Below are 18583 nucleotides of genomic sequence, written 5' to 3'. Positions count from 1 at the left end.
CTTGGTTGTAGACCCGCCCTTTAGCGTTCTCATACCTGCGATGCAACACCTCGTTTTGGGTGTAGAACGAAACGTTCTTCCTAGAGTTACCTTCCTTATGTATGGCATCTAGCAGCATAGAGAGTGCGAGATCCGCCTTTTGATCGACCACTAGCGTTGCACGGTCGGTTCTGGCTAGCTGACACCAACTGGTGGACGCGGGTGTTAACACCGAGCCTGTCACCAAGTCCTCGTTTTCGGGCGTTAGAGATATTTCCTCGCTGTTGTCGACCATAGCCCCAGTTTCCGTCTCGACAACTCGCATGGCAGACTCATTTTCCGTCGCAACTACCTCAGGTTTTCCTACACTGCCCTCGGACGTCTGTTCCCCAGAGGGTGAGCTGCTCAGCTGTTGCGTCAGCTCGCGCGCCTTCGAACGGGTAAGGGCCATGCAAGCTATTTCGGTGGCAAATGATTCTCCACGTGTTTTTAACATTTCCTCAGACTTATTTGAAAATAGATAAGGGAAGTGCTCCGGAAGGTTGGCTGAAATTGCTGCTTCCGTACACAATTGGCCGAAAGGGCCCTCGATTACAACCCTCGCTATCGGTAGGCAGACGCTTTGCTTTTCTGCCACTTGCCGAATCCAGGCACACTCTCCTATATAGTCTTCGGAAGATACGCAACTTGGATGCGCTACATCCATTGTGGCCGCCGAGTCCCTCAATACCCTACACATTCGGCCGTTCACTGAGAGTGTCCTCATGTAAGGCTTCAACAGCTTTAAGCTATCCTCTGACTCCTGAATTGTGGCAAATGCCATGTGCCTCTTACAGCTCCTGGCCATGTGGCCCTTTTCTCCGCAGCTGTAGCAAACAACTGGCTTCCGCGCTTCTAACGCATGCGCTATGTCACCAGGCGCCTTTGAACCTGATGAAGGTGCCGCCTTAGTCCCCTCACTGTCCTTTCCCTGCTGATTGTCTAATAACTTGGAATTTTCGGGTTTCCAGTTATTTCTTGCAAACCTCTTGCGTCCCTGGTTTCCCGACCAGCTTTCTACCTTTTCATTTTTTTCCGAAGTTCGTGGTGTATTGCGGAGACTACGGCGTGAGCAGTAATCTTCGGCGAGTTCTGCTGCCCTGTTCATGTCTACGTCTTTCATCCTATCCTGCACCCAAAGCCTTACCTCCTCGGGAATTCCCCGGTAAAACTGCTCAAGTACCATCAACTCAATGACCTTGTCATGGTTGCCATAGACTTGCGCGCTTTTGAGCCACTCTTCAAAGTTGGCTCTAATTTGGTAGGCATAGTCTGAATGAGATTCGTTGCCCCTCTTAGAGTGCCTGAACCGCAGGCGGAAAGCCTCTGTCGATAGGCGACATTTTCGTAGCAATGCAGCCTTTACCCTGTCATACACCTCGGAGTCCTCTTTATTCATTCTTGCGATAACATCGGACACTTCGCCTGGTAGTACGCATATCAGTTTTTGTGGCCAAGTCTCCCTACTAAACCCTGCATTTTCGCATGCTCGCTCAAAATGCACGAGGTATAATGCAATGTCGTCACCCGCCTTGAAGGTGTGGATTAGATCCTTTATCTTTGATTCTCCACCCCCTGAATTTTGATTTCCCACGGACATACGAAGCTCCAGTTCTTTCAGACGGATTTCATGTTCTTTATCCTCGCGATCCCTCCTTATTTCCTCCTCTCTTTGTTCACGGGCTAAGCGCTCACGCTCCTCTTTCTTTGCCAAAATGGTTTCTCTGGCCTCAATGGCCTCTTCTAAACTCACTTCCTCTTTTCCCAAGTGCTCCAAAATTTGTTGTTTTCTTTTAACCGAGCCGACCGAAATATTCAGCTCCTGACAAATTTCGAGGAGTTCTTGGACCTTAAACTTCTCCATCTTAGATATGCACACCGTTTCTCTTCTAAGGTAATTTTGCCCACGAGCCACCCAATTCTTGGTCTGCGAATCAAAATTTACCAAAATCACCCTACCACGTTACCGACCATCTGCGCTAACGAGTCTGGCGAAAAGAAGAGCAAACACGCGGCACTCACCACTTCGATGCAGCCGACGCAGGCGAATCCCATAAGCTGCCAGCCACTGTTGCGCCTTTGGGTAGCGTGGTGCGGACTCGGGCCATCCGAGTCCCCGGAGAGGACGAGTAGAGAAGCCGGAGAAGGAGAAAAAAATGTTTATATACAGTATTTACATGGTAGCGTGGTACAACATGAAAAGAGAATCACACACGAGCGCCTCTGCGCTAGCGTTTTTATACATCGTCCGCCTTCCCAAGATCCCTTGCAAAGAAAATTTATGCGCAGGATACTCCAATGAGATCGTCGTCTTCCTCTCCGTCCCCGAAGAGGGAAAGCCAAACACCGCCTCCCTCTGAACCTAGGAAAGGGGCAAGACATGCCCAGTTCGCTGTTTGGTGAGGGAGACCCCACGCGCCAGCGTGGCACCACAGTGAGATGACGTGGAATCCCATGCGCAAAGTCGCTCCCTGATGCAGCCAGGTTGACTCAAGCAAGGCAGAATACCCCGTACAGCTGCTGGGTCGACGCTGCTTCGGAGTGTTGCTCTCGGCGGCTGACAAAAGCTTGGCCAACGACTTTTGTGTCAAGAGGAGCCGGCGACGTGGTTTTTCCAGATCGTCCGCGTCCGTCGCCGTCCCGGTGCAGGGTTGACTCATCAACAGCTGCCAGGTGCCAGCAGGCCGCGAAGACCACGTGGAACTTGGGCGAGGCACAACAGTCCTAACCCTCCTGCCTCATCAATTCATGTAATTTCGCCAGGGGTGAAGCACTTATTTTCCTATTTCCTCCACAAGGAAGCGTGAATAGCTTTTTTTTTCTGCCATTTACAGGAAAAACATCGGTCTACCTCGGCTGTGGGCAAAGTTTAAAAGCGTCCCTTGATAGACGGCGGCTCGAGTCACTTTTCCGGAACCTCGGCTACACTCGCGAGTGGGTGGGAGGGAGCGCGCAGAGTGCCGGGATGCCCAAAGACAGCCGCAAACTCATTTAGCACTGTTGCGTGTCAGAGCCTCGTGAAATATCTCGTATAAACGGGCCGGTTCAGTTCCGACAGGGCGAGCGATTCCTCGCCCCTGAGCTATGGCTGGAGCCGCGTGAAAACGTTGAAAGCCTCTCGCGCTGTCCTGGTACTTTTGATTGATTGGCCAAGTTTCACCGCTGTTGCCACTGGTGTTATCGTTTTGCTTTCTTCGCGGCCGACTCCGTGGGCGTGCGGGTCTTCGCCACGTGACTGAAATCCGCCGAATTCCTGGCACGCCCTGCGACACTGGCGCTTCTGTGGGGCTCTCGACCGGGCGCTCTAAAATAGATGGGCTCCTTTTTCCACTTGCACCTGCTAGTGGGGAGGATCATTTCCGGGTGAGGACCATCGGACCTTCCCGGGAAAACCCAGTGTGGGCGACTGTCAGCTGATCAACGCAACACTGGCTCGCCGCCAACGACTGCTGCTCTCCCCGTTCGTTATGTCGTGTCTCGCGTCGTGTCGGCGCCGATCACGGCGCCCCAGCGCCCTCCGCGTCACCCTCTCGCCATGTTCGACACCGATTACCATGAATCCTTGCGTACGGCGCCCCTTTGTACATGCCGTGCGAGTTTTCATCATATCGATCTCTCCAAGAGCACGCATGCCATGTATACGAAACAGCTATAAAAGTTCTTCATAACGCCTCATAGTTTTCTAGGTACTGGGCACAGAGTGCTATCACAGGCCCTGGACGATCCACGACAATCCACGATAACAAAAATGCATGAATTATATCTTTCCGCTTAACTACGTACCAACCCCACACTGCAGGTGTTATGAAGGCTGTTTGAAGAAGGCGGGAAGCAATGAATGGCTAATGGAATACGTTTTCATCGTCATATGCTTCGAAACACTCAGGTAATTCTAGTGTCCAACCCTCCGTTCCCGTATTCATATATATTCCTGCCGTACTTCGATTTTCCAATTCAGCAATTCGCTTTTCATGTTCTGTATGAAAGTCTGCTCATTTGTTTCTGGCACCCTTTCTGCAATTCATCTATTTAACAGCAGCACTTTGCGTGAAGTCCTGTACTGAGTGAAGTGAAAATTCGAGAGGAGTAATTTTACTAATGACGCAATACTGCGAACACTGCAAGAACGTCGTGTTTTCTATCAGTCCACTCACGCTGCCGAACCTAAGAAGCCTCATAGTGGAAGGCGGTGGGCGAGGATCGTATGGGCTTAGAATACGTCTTATTCTCTCGATAACCGTCGAGCGCGCGTGAGGTGCTTTTTGATCCTCGCAGGTCTTTGTACAAAGAGTTCCGATGATGCACGCGTGCCTGGCTAGCCTCCAGGCAGTGACATCACTGAGTGACAGAGACTCGCGTACTCTCTCGTCGCCGCGCTTACCAATATAGTTTGTTTTGTTTTGCTTCCGCTCTTTGGCTTCTAAGGAATAAAAAAAAGTGAAAGCTTTCGAGCTCGCTGTTTTTGGCCCGGCGAGGGGGCCAGGTTGGCAGCACATATTTGTTGGAGCATTCAGAGCGGAAAAGGTGTCAGGCACCCTGGCTCAGCGTGCGCCGGATGCCGTGTTCTATCTGGTGGTCGTGTGTAGCGCCGAGGTCGCATAATAGTACGAATTATCGCCCTGGCAGACTGTGCATGCCCGAGAGAGCGCTGAGCCAGACTTCCGTGACGTTTTTTTACGGAAAGAGAAACATGTGAAGTGCTCAATTGTTGGCGTTGCAATGTCAATGTCAGCACACCTTGCTTGCCATACATCTTTCATGCATGCGCTTATAAATATACTAAATGGAAAACAAGCGGGTCAGGTGCTTCGTCTCGTTGTAGAAGCATTTTCTTCAATTTTTTTCGCTTTCGTGTGAGCCACTCACGAAAAGGGCGAGGTCAGGTCTAAAAAAAAATTCTCAAATCCGAGTTGTGCACAATTGATGCTTAACTCTCTCATGTGGTACAACATGACCTAAATGAAGCTAGACAACGCAAAAAGAAAGTAAACGAGGGCACTCTATGAGCCGCGTGGTGGCGTGGTCTACCATGAAGGAATTTGACGGAAAGGGGCTCATGTCGGAGTCTTTATTGCAGAGGGAATCGATGATGGGTAATATCAGCACTCCGGATCGAGTTGTGGCTTTCTCGCCGCCACCGTTCGCTGTTCGCGCGCTTATATTACAAGCTGTGACGAGTGGACTGCAAGCCATGGGCCTTGCCGGCTGGGCGTCAGCGGAACAAGAGTAGAGAGCCGCCAAAGCCTGCCGGGGTGATTTGGAGCAGCCGTGATATCGTGAAAATAATTGGAAGTGACGGAACAGCGAGCGCCCAGTATGGCACGGACAGTTCGAGGGATCAGTGGCGGCCAGTGCGCGAGGCGAGTTGCCTAATTACTGAGGCCCGCGCGCGGATACACTTGCTGTTTTTGTCTCGCACCCTATAGCACTTGATCAACACGTTACCTCGAAGGGGCTTTAGGCTGTACGAGGCGCATACAGGGCAGGCTGTTTCTTCCATTAGGCTTCCGGCTTCTCTCGTTATCTTTGTTTATTCTTCGAGAGGCTATATTTCTCATCCCGGTGATCTTTATTGTTGCGTTCATTTTGCTATTTTTACTGCAGCATGGTCGGCCCATAGAGAACAAGGAAGCTATGAATCGAACTTCACATGCACTGGCCGAGAGAGTTATAAGTGCGAGTTTCAAGGAGGAAGGAAAACACCAGGCCACGCATACAGTATTGCCATGCATGAACTTTAGAGACCGAAAGCCAGACTGTACATAGCAGAAACTGAAACAAGGAGTGGTACCCGGATGCGTACGCGGACCATGTTCGTTGGATATATATATATATATATATATATATATATATATAAGCGAGTGTATACTTAAGGGCTTGTTTTTCCGTGTTTTGACGCAATGGTAATGAGATCTGACAGATAGACAATGATGCCAAGGAAAGTATAGAGGAAGTTATTAGACCGTATCGTAATGTAAATGTGAAGAAAGAAAAGCGGGTGAAAAGATAACTTGCCTTGGGCAGGAACCGAACCTGCGACCTTCGAATAAAGCGTACTATATATATATATATATATATATATATATATATATATATATATATATATATTGTGTGTGTGTGTCTGTGTGTGTGTGTGTGTGTGTGTGTGTGTGTGTGTGTGTGTGTGTGTGTGTGTGTGTGTGTGTGTGTGTGTGTGTGTGTGTGTGTGTGTGTGTGCGGACGGAACAACCTCCACACTGCATGTACATTCAATACTCCTTGTCGACTTCACACACAGGATGGAGGATTTTTTTTTTTTTCTTTGAAGGCGTACGTATAAGCATGTATGCACTTTTGCTACATTCCGTTCGGAAAACGCTGGTCGCGAAGGTGTCTACTTTCATACCATATTGTCAACTCAGATTTGTGTTTCTCCGGCCCCGTTGTTCTGGATGAGAGAATATATATGCTCGTACAGACGACTACAGTTATGCCTGACGAGGGAAAGGGCTCAAAAGACCGCTCATAGGCGCCATGATAAGGCAAGTTAACCCAACAAAGCCGTTCGTTTGATTTTCTCCCGGTGGCGTTGCACTGTCAAGCTGTTGTTTTCTTCTTATTTCGAGACTTTCGGCGCCCGGAGTGAAAATGGGCGGTGCCGCGAGCGAGCCCCGAAAGCGGCTGCGACGAACGGGCCAGGCCCTTTCGGCTGTGCGTTACGTGTGGCCCTGATCGACGCGCCTGTCTCGCTAATGTAATGCATTCTTCTCCAACACGCCCCCTCCCGTCCGATACCAGAGGGCCCCGCGGGGAATGCTTGCTCGATTCAGTGCGTCTCGTTGGAGCCGCATGTGTGTAGAAGACTCGGGAGTGAACTTGCGCCCTTCGCGGTGGAGTGGCGCGGCGTTGGCCCAAAGGAACGATACCATCAGCGGTCCAGTTTCGAAAGAAGCTGTTCTATTTTTTTCGTGGCTATCTGGTACCGGTATCGTATTCAAGTGCTCGCAAAAATAGCGCCTGCTCGTCGGCTCATAACCGCGGCTTTTGTATCGTCTTGCCACTTTCCTAACGTTCGTCATGCATCATGATGCGCAAGTATAATGGGCTGCGCTGGTTGTCGTCTCGGCCGGTCACTTAATGCCCAGCCTGGGACAGTGGGAAGTCGCCGCGCTTGATCCTTTATTTCGCCCATTGCCGAGAACACGGCGAACCCTCTCAGCCCTGCAGTAAATCGGGCGGCAATGAATGGAGCTGTTCTGGCTACGGTATCGTGGTGCCCCATCGCTGCATCTGCGGTCCATCACAGCTGTTCAAGCACGCGTTTGTTGATTCTCTAAATGAACAAACCAACCAAGAAACGTCGTACGTGCGTTTTCGGTGCCCTTAGTCGTTGCTTGTGCATCCGAGTTGTCGTCCAGCGACGCGCCCCTAATAGAAGCGTCGTGCGTTGGGCACACAGCAAAATCCCATCTCGTTATCTGAACTGGAAATGCACATCGTTGATATATATATATATATATATATATATATATATATATATATATATATATATATATATATATATATATATATATATATAATATATATATATATATATATATATATATATATATATATATATATATATATATATATATATATATAATATAACGATCGATGTATGTGTGTCTTCGTTCACACCGTTTCGGCGGCTGTTTCTCGTGTACCGAGATATACAAAACGTCTGATTGATTAGTTCATTCTGCAATTGCATTGGATTGTGGTAGACACAAAAGAACAGGCGAAACGAAGTGTGGCAGAGACATTAACGGTATACATAAGCTTGGCGTCAATCAGGTCACGAGGCCACTCATTTCTATGGTGACGAAGCTTGGTTGCTAATGAGCCCGCTATTTACGAAATGAAGAGCCGACCTCCAATAGTGTTTAGTGTATGGCCAGAAAGAATATATATATATATATATATATATATATATATATATATATATATATATATATATATATATATATATATATATATATATATATATATATATATATATATATATATATGGGAATGAGGGTAATTAGGTTGAAGAGGCAAGATAGCGAAGTGCCATCTTTTTCTTTGGAGACTTTCATTACCGACCTTCGAAGAAGCAAGAGGCTGGAATGAAGACACCATTCGCGCTTTCCGTGTAATCCTCGCGCTTCATTTTGTCCGGGTGTAAGACACTCCGCGATCATTAGTGACTCCTCGATCCAATTACGACAATCTTTAAATCTTCCTTTAAAGGCGCGTTATAGCCGGCTTCCCGCTTCCTGGTGCTTTGAGTCTTGCCACCTCGAGGTGCCGCAGCCGAGCTGTGACTCCGTCGATGCTCCGCTTAGACCCTATCATATTTATTTTTCTGAATTGTGATATTACATCGCAGGGTGCTTCTTTTTTTTTATCGAATGCGAATGGCCGGGCATTGCTTAAGAACTGCTGCAAAGAAAAGATAACGAAGAGGTGCGGCGCACGAGCATTAGCCTCGGCTGATCGTTGCTGTAAAACAAAGAAAAGACGATGCACGCGATTGATTGAAATGCTTGGACTAAGCTTCAAAACGCTTGCTGGGCACGCGGATATTCATGCCGTCTCTGTTCACGTTTCTGTTACGTTTCCATTAACGTCCAAGTTAGTTATGCTGAATGTTTTTTTACAGCAGCAAGACAGAAGTGAAAGCGCTATAGCCTGGAGAAAATTAATCTGGCCTGACCAAGCAATGTAGGCCGTTAAATCCGCAGCGAGTTTGTGTACAGGCGAAAGAAGAAAATGAGGAAACATAAAACTCTTGACGCATTAGGGTGTTCTTAGCAGCAATACGACATTCTCGCATAATAATTACGCAATGACGTGTACAAATACTGATTGTTTTTCTCTGCACTACATCTATGTGACTGCTGCCCTGTGTGCTGCGTAACTAACATATACTGCATAAGACGCGTTGACATTTTGTCGAAAACAAATGATTGTGTATACTTCTTTATTTCGATTTGCGATTGCGATGTGCAGGCGTCAACATGAGCGTATACAATCAAAGAGGTTTCCGGATGTGAATAGCAAGGACGCAAGAACATACTCAAGGACGTTTGTGTATTGTACACTCTTGTAGAGTTTTTTTCTTTTGTTGTATTATTTTAAGCACGTCATTGGTGCATACTCACACGCGTGTTAATCACGGAGGAAGTTGAATTGTGTTTGCTACGGAAATTTGGGTTTTACATTGGAAATAATAAAAAAAAATAGTCTTAGTTTCGAAAACATAAGAAGCATGGAAGCTTGGGCGAAGTTGGAAGAAATGATCGAATAAATAACTTCACAGCGCCGGAGAACGAGGACACAGAAAAAAAAGCAAACAATATGAGCGCTGCATGTATAAATGAATAGAAATAGAACAAGAGGCAAATTATAGTAGCACACGTCGAAAGCCAAATAAACCACTTTTAGCTTCAAGGATATCCATGGGCACTCAATGGAAGATGCTGAAGTAAGTCTCTGATATGCACGTATAGCCGGAAAGTCCACAGTATGTGTAGGTACGTATACATCGACTGCGGAACACATGCGTAAACCGCACAGAGTGGCTGAAAGACATAAAACGGACTCTTTAGCCTTATCCTTCCCTTCCTGAAAAGAGTTAGCGAAGGTACCCCGTGCGCGAAGAAGACCCGTCTTATCGATAAGGTGCATCCCTACCTTCGAGGAAGTCGTGGCAGAAAATTTGTTTCTCAGTGAGCTGCGTTGTGAGAGGAACGGTATAGCGTGAAGCAGAAAGGAGCGACTGCAGGTTATAGATATATATTCTTAGCTTCTTGCCGTACTGAGTACTGCGATGACCGTATGCTGCACTGGGCCAGTGCACTCGATTATTGGATTTCGCTTATTTGGGCTATACGGCTCTTGTTTATGGGAGCAAGCAATAATTAGTCAGGATAGAAAAACTCACTCCATAGTTAGGGCTAGCAACCTCGATGAATAAATATTTGTATTCGACATGTTTGGAACCCACTTTGTTCATTTATGCAGAAAAATGTTTTTTTATCTATGTGTACCCTTTGAGTGCTAGCGACGCGACTATATAGTGACGAGAATCCAATGCTTACGCAGTCTCGTTTTTGTAAAGAAAGTGCTTGAACCTTGACCAAGCTCCCCTTACAGAATAACGGCTCTAGAGGCTTGTGAGATATTCCTCTACACTGTAGACTAATGTAGATTTATATAAGCTATGTGAATGGCTTTATAATACGCAATAATAATTCGTGGTCTCATTTCCGGGATAGCCGCGCCTTATATATACTTGTGGTCCACACTCCCATTTGTAACCGATAATAAAAAAATAAATAATGAAACAGAATTCATGAAAGTTATCAGTAAGCTATGTTGTAAGGACGTATGTGGTGAATTCTTCCCCAAATGACGCGTTCTCCTCTTTATAAATGTTGACTCCAGCCTGTTGAGCATCCCTTTTTCGATCGCTGTCGATTCTATTCGCTGAAGACCCATGACCTTCTATGGGTGACTTGAAGCAGTGGATTGTTTCTGCATACGCTCACGTACACACTTTCCAGCGTTTATGATTTATTTTGGATGGCGGGTATAGTTTTCCGACTGTATACTGCAGAGAGTATAAATACGCGCGTGGTGCTGTTTTTCCGGTCTAGTGCGTAACACTGTAACTCTCATAAAGCTGGTTTGCATCATCTACTCTTGCAACACATTCGGCGTATGACATCACCAAGTGACAAGGCCAGAGGAAGCTTGGCCAAATCGTAAAAGTCATTGCATCTAGGGAGAAACATAGATGGTATAGTTCCGCAAGTTGCGCCAGGAAAGCTTCTCTGTACAACTCGCCATCACGTCACCATCTGTCACTAAAGCTAACAGCCACTCGTATAATTTGCATCGACCAATGCATAGCCTCAATTTACGGCTCATCGCAAAATGTGCTGTCTGCTGTGATCACGTTTCTCAGTAGCTCAACATTCCCTGTTTGTACTGAGAAACTCCTGTTTTGTACTGAGAAACTCCTGTTTTGTACTGAGAAACATTCCCTGTTTGTACTGAGAAACTCCTGTTTTGTACTGAGAAACATTCCCTGTGTGTACTGAGAAACTCCTGTTTTGTACTGAGAAACATTCCCTGTTCGTACTGAGAAACAGTACACACAGTGCTGAGTGCGGAGCCTGCTTTCAACGCGGCTTCCTGTGTTCGAACGCGGCAGCAAGAGTGACGATGGCGCGCGCAGCTGCTGCCGCATAGAGTTACTGTATATGCTACCTTTAGGTTACAGTAATGTTACTATATATGCTACCTAAAGGTAGCATATACAGTAACTCCACTGCCGTTTGTCGTAATGCCGGGCTCAGGCGATGCGATTACGGAGAACATCAAAGAGTAAAAAGCGTCGTCGGGCGTGCCTTATGCACGCTTGCTATACGTATATGCGAATGCTCATGCACCGACGGAAGCGTGCTCATCAGCGCGCGTTCGCGAATTACTAGCCTGCGGCGCTGCGCGTAATGTTTCCGATCGGTTGTGCCATCTCTGGACGCAGCGCGAATCGAGATTGCGGATACTCGTATAAGACGATGCTGGGACGCAGAGCGTATCGTCGTATTCGTTGTGCTCCGCCCACGCTTCACTAGGAACAGATATAGCCCCATATCACCTTTAGCAAAACCCAATAAAAACTTGTTTGTTTTATGTGTGCGCCGACTTGGACGCTGCCATTCACGGTAAATGCGTGAGCTAGTTTCCGCATAGCGTTATCCAATCGTGCACTGGCATCTGGTGCGAAACAGACCTTACAGGTCATAAGACGACGTCAGGAGGCTTTTGGATTCTATATGGACGGATTGATTTTAGAGCACCTTCTTTGAAACGGACATTAATACGGCCGTACATAATATGCTTACGTTTATTCCGCCTTTATTCCTTCCTCGACCATAAATTGCAAAACAGCAAGCTTTAAGCTTTATAAAAATGTATTGCCGCAAAACTTCTTTTTGTTCATCCTGCCTGTTCTATGTAGCTCTGTGCCACTAGAATACGCATGTTCCTTTTGATCTGTTCCACCATATTCCTTTATTATGTTTAGGGACTTGTTCTTGCGGTATGGCATCTATACTTCACCATTTACATCTGAATGGGTACTGCGAAATACTATCAAAGCAGGCTCAATGACAGTAACGTCACCTATTGTTTTTATTATTTGAAAAAAAAAAACGACAGCAAGGTTTGAAATCCCTCGTTGAATACGAAGTGTGCAGGAATAATAAAATGTCGATATATTCAAACATGAACATCTGAATCAAGTCATTTTATTTATACTGTACAGAAACTGCTCATTGGTGCGCTTGTAGCTTTTGCTGTTAAAATTTCTTGGTCGATTTACAAGTGAAGATGGAATATTGTGTATGCTTTCAATTTGTTCACCGAACCCCTAATTTTATTCCTTCAGCATATTAGTATCTATCATATACACTCATGCATCACTCATTTCTTTCAGCTAGAAATTTAATCACTGAAAGGAAGAAATTAAAACATATATAATTAGCCTTGAAGAACTCGAGCAACCGCCACCATTCCACAGGGCAAAGCCACAACGGGGAATTTACTTGAGAAGCAAAAAAAAAATACCAAGAACAAAAAACAAAAAAAAAACATCCCTTAAACCTGCAAATGCCATCAGGAGGCGTGCGATATACATACATCACGCGAGCTTCCACGACGAGCAGCAAACTACGAAATCGGCCAAAACGAATGATGAAAGTCTAACACCCGTCCGCGGCATGCGCGTTTGCACTGTTTTTTGGGGGGCTACAGCGCAGCTGAAACTTGCAGTATATACTTTGCTTCTGCTGATAATGAATGGCGCGTCAGCCGAAGAGGCATTTTTCTTCTGTTATCAAACACCGCGTACACGGTCTGTGCGCCCACCTCCCGCACCGCGGATTGGCTTCTTTGTGCCGCCATATTTCCGCACACATGCGCGCGTGGCGACCTGTCGTCGTCGCGCTGGTGTTTTCGTAACCTGAAAGGCGTCTGGCTCCCCTGCTCCAATCTCGACCGGAGACAAGGGGCTCCTTGTGGCCACACTTTTAATTCCTCGGCCCCGCATCTGGCTGACAGCCAGTTTGTGGTGTGCCTCGAGCGCGTACGGCGCCGCCTCCACCACAACGGCCGCCGCTTGGACATGGTTGAGTCGCTTTCTGGTCTCGTTCTCGATTCGCTCGCGAATGTTTCTCCCCAGAGCTTCTCCGTTTCTCAGGTCATCGTCCGGCAACCTTGTTGGCGGAAGGCATCGCTCCAAAACTATGCGCTCCCTGCGCATGGCAGCGTGTGGGAAAGGGGACCCCCGAAGTTGGTTGGCGGCGCGTGGCCTCCGCAGCAGTACACCGGGCTCCGCCGCAGCGCAATCCTGAGTTGCATGCGTGCGGTTATGCTCTTCTTAAGTCCTTACAGCGAGATTGCTAACGGCGATAAGGATTGCCCACTTTGCGCGACTAGACCGCACGTTCCCCTCCCTCGCGCGAATTGTTTCCTTCTGGATCTCGATTCGGACAATGCGGAGCGCGTGCAATTTATCCTGCGCGGAGTGATTACTCGGCCGCATCGTCCCTCCTCTGCCGCAGCCGGCCTGCTTCAATCAGTCATTTCATCGGCCCGATAGAATCGCCGCTCTGGCGTCTAATTGGCCCACAGGGGGGCAGTTCCACTCTGAACGAGCACAAGATGGCGCTATTAATAAGGGGGGCGCTTGGGGCGACTCACTTGATACTAATTGCGACTAACAGCCCTACTATCGCTTACTATCGTCTCTTAGCTTCTTCCACGGCAAAGCCACATAAAGAGGGGAAAGAAACTGAATTCGGGTGGAAAGAAACAACAACAAAAAAATGACCTCGTGATTTCTGTGCCCTATGAGTTCCAGATAGTCTTGATGCCTTGATGCTTGGGGTGGAGTAGAGGGGAATTTACGCCTTTGCTTATGGCCAGACGTTCTCAATGGTTCCGGATTCTCGGTCCCTTTTCTGAGTACATGGTGCGGCGAGCTCCAATGGGATGCCGCGGCCGCCTAAGTACTTTTCATTTCCTCTATACGCTGGCCCTGCACTCGTGTTCCGAAAAATTCGTCTAGATGCTTCAGGAAGTAGAGAAGGAAAAATGATGCGGCTTCAGCTCTCACCACCAGCTGCCGATTGATTCAGCTCGCTTTACAGCACCAGCTCCCGCAGGAAGGGGTCTTTGCTGAGTTGCAGGCGTTTTTCACAATACTTCATTCCACTCTTTTGAAGTATATGATAATGCTTAAGAAGGGGTGTACTTTGGCCACACATGTAAAGTTTTTATCTCTGGAAGAAGTTAGGCGTAAAGGAAAAAAAATCGTACGCTCTTTTTTTTTTCAGGCTAAATTCTACTGTAATGATCTCACAAAACCTTGTTTTGGGTTTATTGCTGATTCAATGATGCAAAATTATACTGTCTAACAGCATCGATATCTTTATATAGCCCTTCATTTATTATTACCCTTATATCACACTACAGTCACGTGCCCCCATGAAATAGAATATAAGCAGCCAAACAGTCGTCGTCCCTTGCGGAAGCGTTGCCTTTCTGCCACCGGAAATGCGGAGTTTCTTTTTTCAGTCAATTGTTTTTGGTTCGTTTTTTTTTGGCACCCCGCCGACTAATGCATAGTCAGTCTGGTACCATGCCTCTCCATTTTCATATTTTCATATAATACCGCGGAAGTCTATCCATCATCATCATCATCATCATCATCATCATCATCCTGACTACGTCCACTGCAGGACAAAGGCCTCTCCCATGTTCCTCCACTCAACTCGGCCCTGTGCTTGCTGCTGCCATTTTATACCCATAAACTTCTTAATCTCATCTGCCCACCTAACTTTCTCTCTCCCCCTAACCTGCTAGCCTTCTCTGGGAATCCAGTCAGTTACCCTTAATGACCAGCGGTTATCCTGCCTACGCGGTACATGCCCTGCCCATGTCCATTTCCTCTTCTTGATTTCGACTATGATATCCTTAACCCCGGTTTTTCCCTGATCCATTCTGCTCTCTTCTTATCTCTTAAGGTTACACCTACCATTTTCCTTTTCATTGCTCGCTGCGTCGTTCTCAATTTAAGCTGAACCCTCTTTGTAAGTCTCCAGGTCTCTGCTTCGTAGCTAAGTATGGGCGAGATGCAGCTGTTATATGCCTTCCCGTAGAAGGATAGGGGCAATCTACTTGTCAAGGTTTCAGAGTGCTTGCCAAATGTGTTCCATCCCATTCTTATTCTTTTAGTTACTTCAATCTCGTGGTTCTGCTCCGCGGTTATTACATCATCCTAAGTAGACATTGTCTTTTACAACTTCTAGTGCGTTATTATATATCTCGAAGCGCTGTTCTCTTCTTAGGTTCTTTTACATTACTTTCGTTTTTTGCAGATTAATTTTAAGACCTACCTTTCTGCTCTCCTTATGTCTAACTCCGTAATCATGAGTTGCAATTCGTCTCCTGAGTTACTCAGCAATGCAATGTCATCGGCGAAGCGCCGGTTACTAGGGTATAATCTTCATTAACTCTTCCCATTCTAGACCTGTGAAAACCTCCTGTAAGCACGAGGTAAATAGAATTGGGGATATTGTGTCCCCCTGCCTTACACCCTGCTTGATTGCTATTCCGTTTCTTTTTTTATGAAGCCCTATAGTGACAGTTGATCCCGTGTGCGTAGATTTCTTCCAGGATGTTTATATATGCTTCGTTGACGCCTGTGGAAGTTTATATTTAGGGTCATTTAAATGATGACAAAGTTGCGAAAACTAGGAATAATATGTGGGGTTTTACGTCCCAAAACCAAGATATGATCAAAAGATGCCTTAGTGGAGGGCTCGGAAATTTTGACCATCTGGTGTCCTTTACCGTGCACTGACATCGCACACTACTCGGGCATTTGCCATTTCGCCTCCATAAAAATGCGACTGGCACGGCCGGGATCGAACCGATGACCTTTAGGTCAGCAGCCGAGCATCCTAGCCACTGTTTCGTAGAGACGAAAAAAAAAACGAATAATATCCGTCTCTAAAACAGCCCATTCTGATGGACTTGTTTGTCTGCTAGAAGCTTCAACAACATGCAGAGGAGTGCGTACTGCAGCTTTCTTTTTGTTCTCTGCAGCAGCATCGCTGACAAGATCTCAGTCACCCCGCCGCGGTGGTCTAGTGGCTAAGGTACTCGGCTGCTGACCCGCAGGTCGCAGGTTCAAATCCCGGCTGCGGCGGCTGCATTTCCGATGGAGGCGGAAATGTTGTAGGCCCGTGTGCTCAGATTTGGGTGCACGTTAAAGAACCCCCAGGTGGTCGAAATTTCCGGAGCCCTCCACTACGGCGTCTCTCATAATCATATGGTGGTTTTAGGACGTTAAACCCCAAAAATCAATCAACAAGATCTCAGTCGAAGCATGGACACTCTAGTAGGGCACGAGGAGGGAATGTGTCAGTGATGGCATGACTTCTCATACCAGGACAAAAAACTACATAAGTGAAGCACCAAGAAAGCTCCGATAACAGATGAAAATAACTGTAAATAAAAATGTTGTGGGCCCGCCATGTATATTCACGTGATGCCTCATCGAAAGTGCATGCGCTTGTTGTTAACCAACGCTCTTTTTCTTTGCAGGTGCACGAGATGAAAGGAAAGGCAACGTGCTCCACCAGCTCGAATATATTGGCAAGTACTTTGCTTTTTTTTAATGTAAAGGTAGATAATTCTTCGACGTGTTGAATACACCGAAAATTGTTCACTTATGCCTTCGTAAACATTGCATGCATACCCCATGAGATTCCCTGGCCCCTAAGCCCTGAAGACGACCTCTGCAGATCTCAGTGACTATCTTTAAAGGGACACTAAAGAGCGTAACGAATTTTTGCGTGTTACACAACTCTTACCGTAACACGGTGTTTGGCAAGCAAAAAGAAAAAAAAACGCGCGAAAAGGAAATGTGAGTGCAGACGCCACATTGAGATTGTTGCACAAAATACCGGGGCGTCATAGACATTTACACTGTTTATTGGGCCCTACGTGATTTCTACTCGATATAATTGAAGATTATTGTGATTTGCGGGTGCCATATATAGCATACGAAGTTTCAAAAAATTTCATTGAACCAGTGTCGCGAAAATACGAAAAATGCATTTTGAAAGTTTTGATGTCAGGCACTGAGGTTTTGGCGCAAAATTTAAGAAAGAAACTTCAGCCTTGATTTTCTCCGCAAATAGTGAACTTATAATGATGAAACATTTGGCATTAGAGTTCTCAGAGTGCTCTCTGTCATTCTAAACCAATTCATTGCTTCTCTTTAGTGTCTCTTTAATATCGAAACGCATTCTCCGGCGAATGGGCACTCTTCGCGTTCCCTATACCTTGCTTCATTTATATCCCCCATTAAGTTCCCCCCTGTGTGGGATAGCAGACTGTGCGTGAGCCTGGTCGACCTCCCGGCCTTTTTCTTTTCCTTGTCTTTCTTTCTTTCTTTTCGGGTGCTCTAAACTCTTCCAGCTTGATTCAGGAAGAAAGGAGCCGATAGAAAAAGTCGCATAGCTCTAACGGCGAGCGTCCCTGTCTTTGATCGGTTAGCTTTCATTTAAAAAAAAAAGAAAGAAAAATAGAACGGCTTCAGGTGGGGCATTTGCCAATTGCAATCCGTCTGAAGCGTGTGCTCGCTTTTTCTGCATGCACGAGGGGTTGCAGAACGCACTGGCGTTTGGCCCCACTTCTTTCGCGCGGTTATCGGGGTCGCCAACGAGGACCTCCGGAGCACTGGATCGAAAGGACGAACATTCATCTTCCACAGCAAAGCTGGCGGGGAAAGCCAGAAGAAACAAAAGACGAAGAGGAAATAATGGTCCGTATCTCACAAAGGTTCGGAACAACCGAGGACTGCAAGAAGGCAGAAAAGAAAAAAAAAAAGGCGATGAGGAGAGACTGCGAAGGAGAGAGAGGCTGCAAGGGGGGCGGCTGGCGGCTGAAAACAAGAAACGTGGGAGGAGACGCGCAAGATAGCTGTCCTCACTCGCGCGCTGTGTTTTGGCGGACATGATGGCAGGGTCATCCGCGGTCGGAACGTCCCCGTTTTCCCGGGGGCTGTGTTTCAATCAGTCTTGCCGGCGACGACATTGAACCTCGCGCGGGTGTGTGTAGATGGCGGAGTGGCTTGGAGCTCTCGCCGAATGTGCTGCGATGCGTGCAATGGTAGGGGGGGGGGGGGCTGAAGAGACGCATGGCGGGACCTCTGTTCGCGCCTACGCCCAGCCGCTGACAAGCAGTGCTGCTGTCTATTGGCTTGCAGTGGCCGGACACGTTCTGTCTCTACAAGGAATGTTCAAAATGTCAAGCGCTACCTATCGACTCGAAGATAGGGGCTATATGCCAGCTTGTCGAAAGCGCCGCGAAACGAAGTGAACGTTCTTAAAAAGGCGTATTTGGGGTGTATTTTTGTCCCCACCCCTCGCGGTGCTCTAGTAGTCACGGTTATCGGCTGCTAACCCAGAGGTCACGG

The 18583-nt window shown here is 47.1% G+C and overlaps 1 protein-coding gene and 1 long non-coding RNA gene across 7 annotated transcripts in view; one reads left to right on the top strand and one right to left on the bottom strand.

The window, feature by feature from the left end:
- Positions 1–18583, top strand: part of LOC119176380 (puratrophin-1) — a 540416-nt gene that overhangs the window by 267439 nt on the left and 254394 nt on the right. For all 6 annotated transcript variants that reach the window (XM_075877541.1, XM_075877540.1, XM_075877537.1 and 3 more), the window contains one exon: positions 16705–16755. In XM_075877541.1, the coding sequence (XP_075733656.1) occupies positions 16705–16755 (51 nt within the window). The remainder of the gene's footprint in view (positions 1–16704; positions 16756–18583) is intronic.
- The window catches only part of LOC142775723 (uncharacterized), a 252900-nt gene that overhangs the window by 171436 nt on the left and 62881 nt on the right, over positions 1–18583 (bottom strand). The window lies entirely within an intron of this gene.

Source organism: Rhipicephalus microplus, chromosome X (genome assembly GCF_043290135.1).
Source record: "Rhipicephalus microplus isolate Deutch F79 chromosome X, USDA_Rmic, whole genome shotgun sequence".
Lineage (NCBI taxonomy): Eukaryota > Metazoa > Arthropoda > Arachnida > Ixodida > Ixodidae > Rhipicephalus > Rhipicephalus microplus.
The sequence above is the reverse complement of the archived record's forward strand: the minus strand, read 5'-3'. Positions and strand labels throughout refer to the sequence as shown.